Genomic DNA, 13,730 nt, shown 5'->3' with positions numbered 1-13,730 from the left:
ATCTGAACTCGTACGTATGTTAGTACATTGTAAATACTTATGTATGCGAGTATGTGAATATCTTCAGATGCTTACATCAAAGTTTCAGCCTTAAACCTATCAATTAAGTTCGCCCTCCTAATGCGTCCCGTTCAGATCAATTAGTTTGTTAAGAGGAAAGGCAAATAACTTGATACTTTCACTCCTTCTCCCCCTCCAAAAAAAAGTTTCTTATCCGAATTTTAACTTTGTCCTTCCTGGAGACTTTGAACTAGTTATCCACTCGGTTAATGAAAAGTCCTTGCCACACGTGACACTTGACAGGCTAGCTGGGAGACAAGCCAAAGCCCCGAATGTCCCAAGACATTGACACTGATGCTGATACTGAAGTGGAGGCGCCCAGAGGGGGGCTGGGGGCTCAAATTCGAAGAATTATTTGATTGAAATTAATTATAAGCAGAAGTCTCACATTTTTCGGGGGTATGTATTCCCTCTTCTCGTTACAACCACCTGGTGGTGATGCCACAAAGCAAACATAAATTAATTAAAAAAGAAATCCAGTATATTTTTACTTACAAGCATTCATTGCATTGCCGAGTATAAGTCGCGCCAACTATAGAAATATAGCATTATCTAAAGGCCTAACCTGCCCTAGAGTAGACCCCCAAACATTCTTCCAGGACATGGAGTATTTCTGATGTTCAGTTTTTAGTCCAGATGGGACTGTTTGCGGCTGTTTGAAGAGGTTCTAGAACATTATTGTTGTTAGATCCATAAATACATATATCCGAGAGCATATGAGTGTCATCTTCCTCGGCAAAGCATCTCCGTGACAACGATAACTCTCTTTCTGATGTGTTGGAAAATAAACGTCCGTCTCATGAGGCATCAAGGTCCCAATAAGCTAGGCAATGGCACCATACCACCTTTTGCTTCCACCTTTCAGCGCCTGGATCTTGCGAGCCTTAATGCTGCGTGGGGCACAAACACAACGTTACAAATCTCGTGCAATACCGATCATTTACCGACTTAACCTTCCTCTTGGATTGGATAGATGGATACGCATCAAAACCATAATATTCAAGGAAATCGGGGGGAGAAGGAGTTCAAGAGATATGAACAATTCAAGTTGACAATTTTTGTAGTGATCTATAATATAATCTATAGTGGAATATTACGATTATTATTTTAGTCACTTTTTTACGTGTGCTGTTGTTTTGTATAAATAATAATGATAATTTTTAATATTTTTTTTGAATATTCCTTTACCTTAAAGTGCTCTTAAGGTATGCCCTTAAATACTTGAGCCAATCTCAAAGCTCGAATAAGTATATCGTACGAAATCCGATATGAAGGTAAAAAAGTTAGGGCAGAAAGCGTTTTGTCGTTCCGTAATTTGTATACAGTCGTATACCAAAACTACAGATACAGAACCGAAGCAAAATTCCGAAAATGAAGAAAAAATTACTTGAAATCTTTCTTCTTCGGGTCTCCTCAACCCTTTTTGACATGCAAGGAACCTGTAAGGACATTTTATGAGAGGTCCGACGATGATGCTGATGATAATGATGGTGATGATGATGGGGGTTAGGACTAACTCAATCTTTGTTTAAATTTAAGCGCTGGCAATTATTAGCCAAGTCGAGGCGAAAGGGTCTGATATCTGGGTGAGATCCGCGGGTGTGCCGCCTCCTTCATGCATCATTCATACGCTTAGCGTGTTAATTATCCTGAAATTCGGTCTATTAAAGTTTCAACAGTCTCGCATACATTGGGGGATGCTCCTTCGAGCGAAGCTAACCCCAGTTTTTCCCCCAATTTCCACCCATCTCAAACGTAATTAATGAAAGCGTACTTAAATCATTTTTGTGCGTGGGCCCCACAAAAATACCCACTAAAAAAATATACCAAAAAAATACAATTAGTCAACAAGCGAGAAAAGGAACAAGCATTGCAAACGAGGCAGACAGCGAGGGGGCGAGAAAGTGGGAAGAGAAGAGGGGGATGAGGGGATGATGGGAAGATGGGAAGACGGAAAGAGAGGCAATGAGGAATACCCAAAAAGCAAATCCAGCAAAGGTGCCAGGCCGCGCGCTAAAACGTTTCAATTTTTCATAAATATTCAAAAAGGTAACAAAACAGCAACAACAAAAACAGTTTCCTAAGAGGGGGGTATGGGGTGGGGGATGACAACAGCTGCCCCTGTTTTTTGTATATTTTTTGAGTAATTTTTTGTTGTTTTGTGTGAGTTTTGCAAGGAGCGCGGATTCCTCATTCAACGGTCAGCTTCAGAGTTTCAGCTCCAGCTTCGTTATCGCCTTTGTGTTTTGTAGGTGTTGTTACCAATCTTTTTTGCCCCCTCCCCGGCTAACTGCTGTTCGTTCCTCTCTTCCCCATGGAGAGAAGTCCTGGAAGCTACTCTTCTGCTCTGTCCCTTTCTCTGTCCGCGCGAGTGGACAACAAATAAGAAATTCAAGTTGAAAGCAGGGCCACACGAAGCTGGAATACACTTACTGGGAAATGGGATTTCGGAATGCTCCTTCAATTCTTACATTTCTCACATTTCCGACAATTTTAGCCTTTTGGAAAACACCAAACATTTTGTTGCGAAATTTCCAATCATTCTTTGGCAGGGGACAGTTCTAAAAAGTGAACAAAAAACTAGTGGATACGTGAATGAAACAAAACAACAAAACAAAAAACAAACATGTCTTATTTTAAGATCCTTTTAGGATACTTTTTCTGCAATCTTGTAGGCTCCGACCAACGAAAGGATCTGTGGATCTAAAAACCTTGGGGAGAATACAAACCTCGACAATGGTTGCCATCAGATTTTCCCTCACATAGGGTATGCGAATAAACAACAACAGCAGGAGCGAAAAAGCGGCACCCGAAAAAGAGGAAAACTTTTTCGATTTAAGCAATTTTTATTCTCGCTGTTTTCGCAGGGTAGCAAGGGTAGGCAGCTCGAGGGCTACTTGTGGCCAATTGAACAATTGTATAAGCATTTAAATTTGTATAGAACATGCCAAAAGTTGGGTATTTTCAGTTCGCAGCAAAATATTTACAAATGTACAAACATTATTACAGGAGAAATATTGAACATAAATAGATTTGAATGGCTCTTACTCGCAGCCCTCCTTCGTATCTCCACTGTTGACACTTTAATTTAATTAATCTTTGATTTTTTTACTGTCGCGGATGCCTTGACTCTCCTGCGATTCGCACCGGTTTCCAAGAGTTTTTTGGATAGAGATAGGATACAATTCGTATACAAAAAACTGATGAGCAGATTATGCTATCCATCTCATCCAATTCACAATACCGCACAAACTTCTGTTCTTTGGTTTTCTCTAGCATCCTATGTTCTGCTGTTCAACAGCTTTATCTTTTTGTCTTCATTTTCCGATACATGTTCACATACATATATACTTTTTTGATATTCTTGAACTATTTTTATTACAATTCATTGTCGATTTCATTTCGTAGTACTACGATATAAAGTTGGTCGACTACATTCGTTGCAACGTTGTGCTTTTATTCATATACATGTGTACATATGTATAGATATATACATCCATACTATATATATGCATATAGAATGTTCCTTCTTTCTTTTGGAGAGCCCCCGACGAGGTTCAGTTAGGGCTAGGCCAAGGCAGCCAAAGAGCGTCCGAAAATTAATGCAAATTTATATCGTGGAAAACTTTTCAATTTGTTTCTACTTTTTTACTACCCCCCACAAGCCCCTGCCTGACCCACTCTTTCTCTCTCTTTCTGTCTCGTTTTCTCTGTCATTTGCTGCAGAATCATCCCAAGTGTTCCGTCGCGTACCCCTCGTAGCGCCTTATCTCAGTCTGGTAAGTATTTTGTATTTAACATGCACAATTTGGCCATTTTTGGAGCCATAATTAACGTGCCGCCAATGCATATATCCGGATCCAAGGACGACGACGAGTACGGGGACGAAACAAGCTAAATGACGAGGTCCCAGTCTGCCAAGTTGGGCCACCTTGAATTAGTCTTTAGAGGTCTGGGCGTCTCTTGGGCAATGCAGACACTGAGAGAAATGTCAGCAATGTGCGACAGAAGTCTGATGACCACATACCAAAGAGTGAAGAACGTGTGAGTAGAAGTAAGGAGCAAGGAATGGTCCAGTACGAAATTGTGCGAGTGAGCATGTTTTGCTTAATATTCGTGTAGATTGAGGACCATGTTCTGATCGTATTTTTGGTACCAAATACAGTAGGTCCACCCGTTGCTATTTTCCAATCGTACCTGGAATAGCAACGAACAGGGTGTCGTCTGGAGGCTTTACCTCTCCACCCCCTTTGGAAGCTGTGTCCCAACTGAAGCGCGCTTTTGAGGCGGTGGCCAACGGCAATCCCTCCGTTGGACTCAAGGCTTCTCATGGCGTTGTGGTTGCCACAGGAAACAGGCTAGGGGCATTATATGGGGCCCACATTCCGCACTTTGTGACTGCGATTGACAAGCATATTGGTGCCGCGTTTTCCGGACTGTGTCCCGACTATCGCCTCCTCGTGAAGAGGGCCAATCAAACGGCGAGCGACTATCGTTACGCTCACAAGGAGCCGATTGGAGTGCCGCAGCTGATGAATGGCGTTGGCACCTTCATGCTGGAGTACATCCAGCCCGGGGGCACTCGCCCTTTTGGTGCGTCTATGTTGATCTGCGGCTCGCACCAAAAGGATTACTATATACCCCTGCAGGCCGTTGCACAGGGCGTCAACGCAAAAGAATGCAACATTTTCCTGGCGGATCAATACAAAGCTGATTTAAGGATAGAGGAAGCCGCTCCACTAGCAGTTCGCTGTCTGAAGAAAGCCTTCGGGAATGCCCTGACTGGCGTCACCGTTGAGGTCGGGATTTGTATGGCGAGTAGATTCCAAGTTCAGAAACCAACGACCGTCGCTGAACTTATGGCCAAATGGGCCTAAACACTCAACACGCAACATAGAATAGCCACTCTAGCTATCTCTCTCACTCTGTTACAAGTACATAATAAATTCCTTAATTGGAAGGCATTCCACTATTTCCTTCAACGTTCCTTCACAATAGAATACCAGAGCTCGCGAGGAGATCATAGAATATCAGGTAAAATACAAGATACTGCTACCCAACGTTGTAAATATTCCCTATTTGGTTCACAACATTTCGTTCAGTGTTCCTCCTTATGCCGCCCATTTTCCCCGGACGGGAGTGGGGGCGGAAGAGCGAGGACAGTGAAGAGCGTAGACAGCCAAATGCCGCAATCAAGTTATTATTAAGTTTTTCTATTTATCCAACATAATTCATAATTTGTTTACAAAGCGTATAATAATATTAACGTCTTATCCCGGCTTCTGGGCCTCCGTCTTTGCCTTCTTCAGGGCTGGCTGTCTGTTGCTACCGTCAGGGACCGTCGTCGCCATGAGCTCTGTTCCCGTTCCCACTGTCTCCGTCCCCGTCCCCGTCTCCGTCCCCGTCCCTTTTCCTGACCCTGACCACTGCCACTAAGTCCGCTGTCAGCGCGGACCAGATAATCAGCTACAAAAGTCGACGTGGACTTTCCTCATTTTATCCTTCGCTGGTGTCTTGCTTTTTCCTTTCTTTCTGTTTCGGTTTTTGGTTTGTAGAGCAGCATGGAAATCACATTAGATGGAGCGACACGGGGGCGGGCGGTGGCAGCCGCGGAAAGGGGCAGTAATTTTTGCAACGGACAGCTGTAACTTGCCCGGCCCAGCCCGGCCGTGTCTAACCAGACATTAGAGATGGTCTGTAGCCCAGGAAGCAGTGTGTGTCTTTTGTCACGAAACTATTGAACAGCGCACCCAAGAGAGTACTCATTTTTTGAGTTTTATCATTATCCCTGGAAGGGATACCCCCGTGAAGGGTAAAGACGTTCGTCGAGCAGACGAAAATAAGTTGTCGGCATATATAACTCGAAACCTGTACTCATTTTTTCTATGGAAAACATTTAAATATACCTTCTGAAGCTTTCCTGATATTAAAATATAAAGAGTTTTTGACATTCAAGACATTTTTTTGACTAACAAAAGTATGACCAAAAATTTAACTTGTCTTCTAAGATCGTGTTTTGTATTGAGCATTAAATCTGCTTTGAAGTCCAAACCTTAAAAATATTCGAATGATCTATTGAACAAATATGAACTACCCTTGAATGTCCTGGGCAAGTCTAAATTTTGTCCTAATATTAATCGACTTGAGAATCACTTTGTGGAGGAGCGTTTTCGACGTATACTTAATATTTAAGGAATCATTTTTCGACAAGTTAGTATTTTTGCAAACTTTTGTTCATTGGAAAAGAGTTCCACAGTCAAGTCTACCTATTGAAATTTAACAACTTGAAAAAACACTTGCCACTACTATAGATCAACAGGAATCTGTGAAAAATAAATAAAGTTAAACAAAAATTGTGTTCGACGATGCTACGAAGTTTTACCCCTCTAGGCTTAAGAGCCTAAAAGTGAATAGACTTTCAGTTCCCATCCCTTTGAAGTGCCTATCGAAAAGTGTACAAAAACGACCTCTAGACTGTTTTACAGTCGGGAGCTATCCATGCAAACCTCGCTTGTGGTAATACCAGTACTATAGGTACCATAAAATACTGTGTTATAATATTTAATTCTTGCTGTGTGGCTATCTGAAATCTAAGTGGAATGGTGAAAAATATAATATAATATAATATATAATCATGGACCTGAGGCGGTGACAGACACATAAAACATGTATCATATTATATTTCGTGGTTTTGTTTTAAAATATTGCGAGAGAGTAGCACCACTGAGACTATGACGAATAAACATCACTCCTATCGTTCGCTTAATGAGCACGAATGAAGCCGAAGCCTAGTCACGCGCACATCCCTGAAACCTGGCTAGAACGATGACGCGAAGTGACGGCCGGCCTCCCATAATCGCATTAGACAAAGCGAACGAGAACGAGAACGAGAACTAGAACGAGATAGAGAACGAGACGAAGGCAACGCACTTTCTAGACCAGAGGCATTTGGTATACATATATATTACTTTTTTTATTGGCCAACTTCCGGTGAAAGTTTGGTAACCACAGCCGCGACCGTACTCAACTGATTATTCTTTTGCTGCTCCCTTTTCGGAGATTTTTTAGCGTTGTCATTCTTAATTTTTTTTGTTTGCCTGGGTGACACTTTTTAGGGAAAAGTGCACACGGTTGAGTAGTTGGGGGCAGAAGTGCTGAAAATCGCTTTAAATCAAAATAAATAAAAAATACATGACTCGAGGCCCGGAGTGGAAGTGGAAGTGGGAGTGAGAGCTGAGTTCTGGTGCGGGTGGTGACAAAACATTACCCCCAGTTTATGCAAACGGGAATTAACTTAATTGAGTAGCGTGAACAGCACAGCACAGCACAACACAGAGAAAAAGGGGCTGGAGCAGCGACTGTGACAGTAACAGTGACAGGAGCATAGCCAAGAGAATAAGGAGAAAGATGCTCCCTGCTTTAGAAGCGCCAGCGATGCACTGAAAGAAAGAGCTAGTGCAATAGCTTCAGAAATCTCATGTCAGCATTCCCCATGGGATCCCTATTGTATCGCTAAGAGGATGTACAAACCTTCACTGACAGAATGCTTTTGGCTACTCTCCATATAAAAGAAATGTGCTTAAGTATATCTTCTCCTTTTCACTCTTAAAGAGTTAAAGAGTCGAATTATATGGGTTTTGCTCAGTCTTTTTGCGTGTGTAAAGATGCTCAAATGGTAGTGTCGAATGGCTCAATTCTGTGTTATCCAGAAACCCCTCTGCTTTGGGGCGTACAGTGAAAAAAGTATAATACTGCCTCAAAAGGGCTATTGTCTCAGAGTGGGATGATCACAACAGGTCCTTCTACCTTAAAAGTGGGCTCTTCTATTGAAGGAAGACCATATTGAATCTCGGAAAACCTTAATACAAATCATTGTTTAAGTTCAATTGAAATACATATGTAAGTATGTATCTGATTTTGCACATACATATATGTGGTTGTTTCCTATTTGTCGTGATTAAAATGAAGGAAAATAATCTACAAAATATATACAAAGTAGTGGTAGAATACCATCCACATTTTCCATTCTCTGAAATCACAAGGAAAATAGATCTGAAAACGTATGCGTCTATAGAATACATTTATGACCTGCCACTCGACACAAGTCATCACATGAATCTTATACATTATCAAAATTGACAGCTTCGGTAACGTCCTCATTAAAATTGCATCTATTGTATTCAAAATTGCAACTATTCTGCCATGGGTACCATCGTATTCAACTGGACTGGTTCGGAGAGCGGCGTTCCCATCATGACACCTTCTCCGACCAGCTGATCAATGGAATCTACCTTCTGTAAAGCTCTTCCGAAAGTCTTTTAAGTCTTTCACTGAAGAAACAGGATTGATCGGGAACACTGCATCTGATAGGTCGCACCAGGTACGGACAAATTGAATATTGTACATGCTAGCTCTAAGAGCGAGTATTTCTTACTCGTTGAATCTACTACTATTACACCTTTTTGTTTAGTGCAGCAGAAAAGGCCTCTGCCAATGGGAAAGCACGAGACAACAGACAAATGGAAGAATGTAAGAAGAAGGAGCAGAACTACCGTTGGAGTTGACAGCACGCGGGAGAGAAGATACGAGTGTATCTGCAAGGCGAAGAACGCTTGACGGTAGGAGGCAGATGAGAGGGAGGAGAGCTTTCCCAAGGTTACAGCTTGCCCCATAATTGCGCATAAAAGTGAAGCGATTTATATGCGCGTATTTTTAATGTTTCATAATTGGGTAAGCCCATCATCAGATGGGAAAAATGGAAGACAAGGGCGATGCGGGGAGCAGGATGGCAAAGGATATGTGAGCCTCTGCTGCCTAGCAATACCCGTGTGTTAATGTCTGCTTACTTTCTCCCTGCTTTCTATTTCTCCTAAGCCCTAATGAATAAACGAGTTGTGGGGGCAGAGGCTAGCAGGGACAAGTCGATCCAAGTCTGTCCTCAACAAATTTGATGATCGCTTTGGCTAATTCGAATAAACGTATCTGATAGAGATGCATCATCAGATAGATCATCAGGGCAGGAGTGGCATATCTATCGGAATTCGTAAATTCACGAAATAAACGCCAGCAGTATCACTTCAAAGGCAAAAACTACAAAAATTAATTGTTCCCGCTGTGGAGCAATTAAAACTTCATCGATGAAACAGTGATATCTGATCTGCCATGGACAATCACTCCCACACCCACACACCGATTTAAATAATTACATGTACAGTATACACAGAGGCAGATAAATTAGTTGTGCAACGACTCCACATATCATTTATAGATAATAATGCACAATCACCATAAAGCAGCACCGTGCAACTCTGCTGCCGATAACGAGACGGGTAGACGATAACGTCCATCGCTGGATGGAAGATTATAATAAATAAGCCATAATTCATTTGTTAATTCAACCATAATTCGGTCTGCTTTAATGTCCATTATTTGTATTCATTCCTTGAAAGTTCATTTAGGGCCCAACCATCCAGGAGATGTTGAAGATGGGTCGAATGGGTCGAATGGGAATGGATAGGATGCTGGCAAGATGGAAAGATGGAAAGATAGGGAGAGGGGAAGATGGGGGTGTGGTGTCACTGTTTTGGGGGGGCGTTGCGTTCATTAAAATTGAAAAACGCCACTTTAATGAATTTATTTGCGACACTTAGCGCAAGTGAAGGCAAACGGAGAGAAATGATGTTCATTAACATAAAAATGGCGCTTTTCCACCAGAGTGGCCATTCTTCTGGCGACCCCAAACTCCATCCCTCGGGCAGGGGCAGAACAACCATTGACAGTGCGGTAAGGTCGGCTGGTGGCTCGTGGCTCGCGGCTCGAGGCTCCACGGCGCGTGGGCTTGTCTTGGGTGGCGGTGGGTCTGACCTGGCAATTGTCATTACCATTTCGACTGTTGCCAAAGCTGTTAGCCTTCAATTGATGACTCAATATGTCACCGAGTTGACAGGTCACGTTGCACCTACCCACAAGGCCCTTCCCAGCCTCCTGCCTCCTGCCTCCTGATCCCACACCCCCGGCAGTACGTCCGGCCTTATTACTGTTCGAATAGTTATTATTGAGACTTTCAACTCATTTCCCATGTTTCGCTGTTTCAGGATGGCGAAATGGCTTGTGAGGTAATTTAATTAATGCGAATTGCAATCATCAATCCACTGTCTGTTCCCCATTCAGATATGGTGTATGACTGTTACGTGTGGATACGAGATATTCCGTGTTCTCAGTTAGCAGATAATCCCCACCTTACTTTATCAATTAGTTTTTTCCAGTGTGTTCTTCCATTTCTTTCGAATGTCTGTCACTGACATCCCTTCCAAAATTAAATCCCCCATTACGTCCATCGGTTCCCCAAGGGGAAGTGTGAGTCCTCCCTGCAGCTGTGTGTTGGCACAGGTTGGCAGCCCTCTAATCGAAACTGAAAACTGGTTGGCACTCGCATGTGTTTGGTGTGATTGGCCTGGCCCACGACGAGAAGGCGAGAGAAGGTAGCAGAGAGGCAGGTGACGGGTCAAGAAGTCGGGCCACAAGCAATTACATTTCAGTTTATGCTGCCTGTGTGCCCTGTGTTGCACTTTGCTGCCTGCCGCTTTGCTACCTCCTCCGAGATCGGGGGATCCTTGCTGCTGCTGTTTCTGCTGGCTATTGCTGGTTGTTTCTGGTTGTTTGTGCGCTGCTTTCGCTTTTAGGGGCCCGGCTAATTCAATTGCTTAGGCACAATGAGCAGAGCCAACAACTCAGCTGCAAATTGCTTAATGCTCCAAGTCACGTGTTCACCCTGTTCAGCATATTGGACGCTTCTTGCGGTTAATTTGCTGCGTCTCTACGTCTATCCCGCCTTCCAATCATAACCTCTTTCCACCCTGCACTCACCAATCTCCACTTGAGCCCCCTCGATCGAGTCCTGTGTAGAGTTGGGCTCGTGACACGAGCGAAGGGGAAGTGAGAGCCTGATCAGTGATTGCCCAGTCCAGACCGCGGCGACTCGCCGAGCATTTACTCGGCATATCCAAATAGTACGTCATGTTTCTGAGGCGACATTTCTAATAAAAGTAATTTTTTAAAGAAACAAAAATAATCAATTTTCTATTGGATACTTGAATGTGTTCATACTTCATTATTTAATATCGACTTTGAATACTCATTTGATTCTTGGTTATTTGTTTTTGGTATTGGAATTTCGAATATTTTACTTTAGGATATTTTCCCACTGTAGATATTATAATTTCCCGATTTAGAACTGAATGATGCTCACGTAATCGACTAACTTCAACTTCGAATATCTCTGTGACCGCTGACTTGCGTGAATGAATATCCTCATATCCCGTCACGGAACCATCGCTAGATGGGTTGACCAAAGTCAACAATGACACATGCACAGGGAAACCCGTCGTCGGCGCCACTTTGTTTACACTTGGAGATTTGGAACCCTGCCTCCAGTTTGGAGGCCCCATAGAGGGCATGGACTCATGTGAATGTTTGTGCTTGAGTGGGGGCAGGGCCTGGCCGTGGGCCTTGTTTAAACGGGAATTGTAGTGGAAAGCCTTGACCAGTTTGACAGAGTTTTGACGGAGCTTAAACCAAGTTATCTCCGGGAAGAGAAGAACCAATGGATGAATAATTGGAGCTCGACAGTTTTGTGTCAAATATTATTACTTAGCTAGCAGATATCAACAAAAGGCAGTAAAAGACAGTAATCTTAGGACCCGGATACGCAATTCGTTTAATGAGAATCATCAATATCTTTCGCTCCATTTGGTACATGTCCATCAAATGATATAGGCATATATGGCTGATAATTTTAGTGTTTCTCGGCATTCCCGTTATTACAGCTATTCTGGTCGCACTCGGTTCTATTTACCTGGGCCTGCTTCAAGATTGGCAGTAGTTGGCCGTTCTTCCCCATCTGCTTGAGCAGCTCCACGATGAAGGGCAAGTAGTTGTGACGACGGCGTGTGTTCTCAATGCGGTATTGACGGTTCTTCTCCTTCTCGATTCGCAGTCTGTCGAGCAGATCGTTCATCTCCGACTCTCGCTGGGATTTCGGCATCTGTAGCGAGCGCCGTTGCAACTGCTCGATTTGGCTCTCGTAGAAGCTCTGCCGGTCCGAGACCAGTGCCATCAGATTGAAGTTGAGATCATCGGAGCTGTAGCGCTGCATGCGCTCCTCGATTATCGGCCGGACGATGTCCAGCCAGTTCTGGCCCGGTCCGATCTCGGCCAACTCCGTGGGTCCCATCCGCAAGCCATCCAGCTCGTAGAGCTTCTCGCCTATAGGCATGTAGCCGACAAAGTGGTAGACGTCTGCATCGCTCTCGTCTTGCTGGGGTTCGTCCACAACGAAAGTGGAACGTGGCTGGACACTTATACGGGGACGGGCGAACGAGTTATGGGCCGTGCGGATCTTCGCTTCGTTACTCAGGCAGTAGCCGCGACTGAGCGGATCCAACTCGCGGGTGACATGCTTAAAGCGCGTTAGTGTCTCTCCCAGTTCGATGTCCGGGTGACTAAGGTTGAGCAACAGACTGATGATGGCCTGGGTGGCGCAGGAATTCCTGACCACCTGCTGGGCGAAGTAGATGTTGCCAAGGTCGCTGACCACACGGCCAGTGGGCTGTTCGTCCGCCAACCACTTGACGAGAAATATGAGGCCGTGTATCGGCTCCAAGCTCTTGAATGTGTCTGGGTCCAGGCTCCAGATCTCCTCCATCTGCGCTCCCACGCAGCCAAAGTCACGTATCAGCTGTGTGAAGACACCGGGATCGCTCTCGATCTGGCACCAGCTCAAATTTTCAGCTTCTGTATTGAAGTTCGATGCCGTTGCCTGGAGGGTTTCCGTTGCATTGGGATCTTCCATTTCGGTGTTCCTAGTACATAAGATTTAATTTTTAGATTACCAGTGGCGCCAGATGTGTAAATCTCAATCCGAGTGATGTTGTTCTGTTCTGTTCATGACATACTTACTCAGATATAATAGGGGATTTATGACTCCTCAATTTACTGAAACATTTGCTCGCATTTATTATATTCAGTTGATCAATTATTTCACTTATTCGCGATGAAGAAATACATCCAAGGACGGGGCCTGGGACGACTCTTCTATTGAAGGTAGGAGCCCAGGGTGAAGCGGGAGCATGCGCCACCTTCATCAAACGGGGAAGCCCCTTGGACCATAGAGACCAGGGGTCGAAGAAAATACGAGTAGCGTGCATGATCCTCTGTTTTGCTCTTCCATTTATGCTGATCATCTGTTAGGAATGCTGTACGAGTAAAGTCATTAAAAATGGCACAATCTTGGTAATTTTCTATGGCGAGCATCTAGGCAGATAATCGGGAGCGAATTTCGTGCTTATAGAACCGTTTTATTAAACCAAAACTTTCGTGAAGAAAAGCTATAGACCTTAAGAGTGCTTGTTGGCCGCTGTCCCCTTGGCGTTTAACTACTTTTTTCACTCCTGGAGCAGCTTTTCTGTGAGGTAATTGATTCCGAATGGAAGGGAGTTGAGTGCGGTGCGGTGCGGAGCTTTTGCTTATGTAGCTTCAAAGCACGTATAAAAGTAAGCTTTCCGCCGCCAGCTTTTATCCGCTGCATGCCCGTTCGTGTAGTTCCTAAGTTTTCCGCTGATGTTCATTTTCGTGTTTTGATACACTTGAAGATTTTTTCCATACACTGGCCC

General features: G+C 43.8%; 2 protein-coding genes across 2 annotated transcripts; one reads left to right on the top strand and one right to left on the bottom strand.

Moving 5' to 3' along the window:
- Positions 1–4,048: 4,048 nt before the first annotated feature.
- Positions 4,049–4,937, top strand: LOC117185024 (proteasome subunit alpha type-2-like). Its single transcript, XM_033384473.1, has 2 exons — positions 4,049–4,104; positions 4,277–4,937. The coding sequence occupies exons 1-2, from the start codon at positions 4,049–4,051 to the stop codon at positions 4,935–4,937; spliced, it is 717 nt and encodes a 238-aa protein (XP_033240364.1).
- A 6,813-nt stretch (positions 4,938–11,750) lies between these two features.
- Positions 11,751–13,010, bottom strand: LOC6901351 (ubiquitin carboxyl-terminal hydrolase isozyme L5-like). Its single transcript, XM_002134016.3, has one exon. It carries the CDS (start codon positions 12,908–12,910, stop codon positions 11,855–11,857), a length of 1,056 nt encoding a protein of 351 aa, XP_002134052.2. The 5' UTR covers positions 12,911–13,010; the 3' UTR covers positions 11,751–11,854.
- Between the last annotated feature and the right edge of the window lie 720 nt (positions 13,011–13,730).

Source organism: Drosophila pseudoobscura, chromosome X, assembly GCF_009870125.1.
Source record: "Drosophila pseudoobscura strain MV-25-SWS-2005 chromosome X, UCI_Dpse_MV25, whole genome shotgun sequence".
Classification (NCBI taxonomy): Eukaryota; Metazoa; Arthropoda; class Insecta; order Diptera; family Drosophilidae; genus Drosophila; species Drosophila pseudoobscura.
This window is presented reverse-complemented; position numbering and strand designations above follow the sequence as displayed.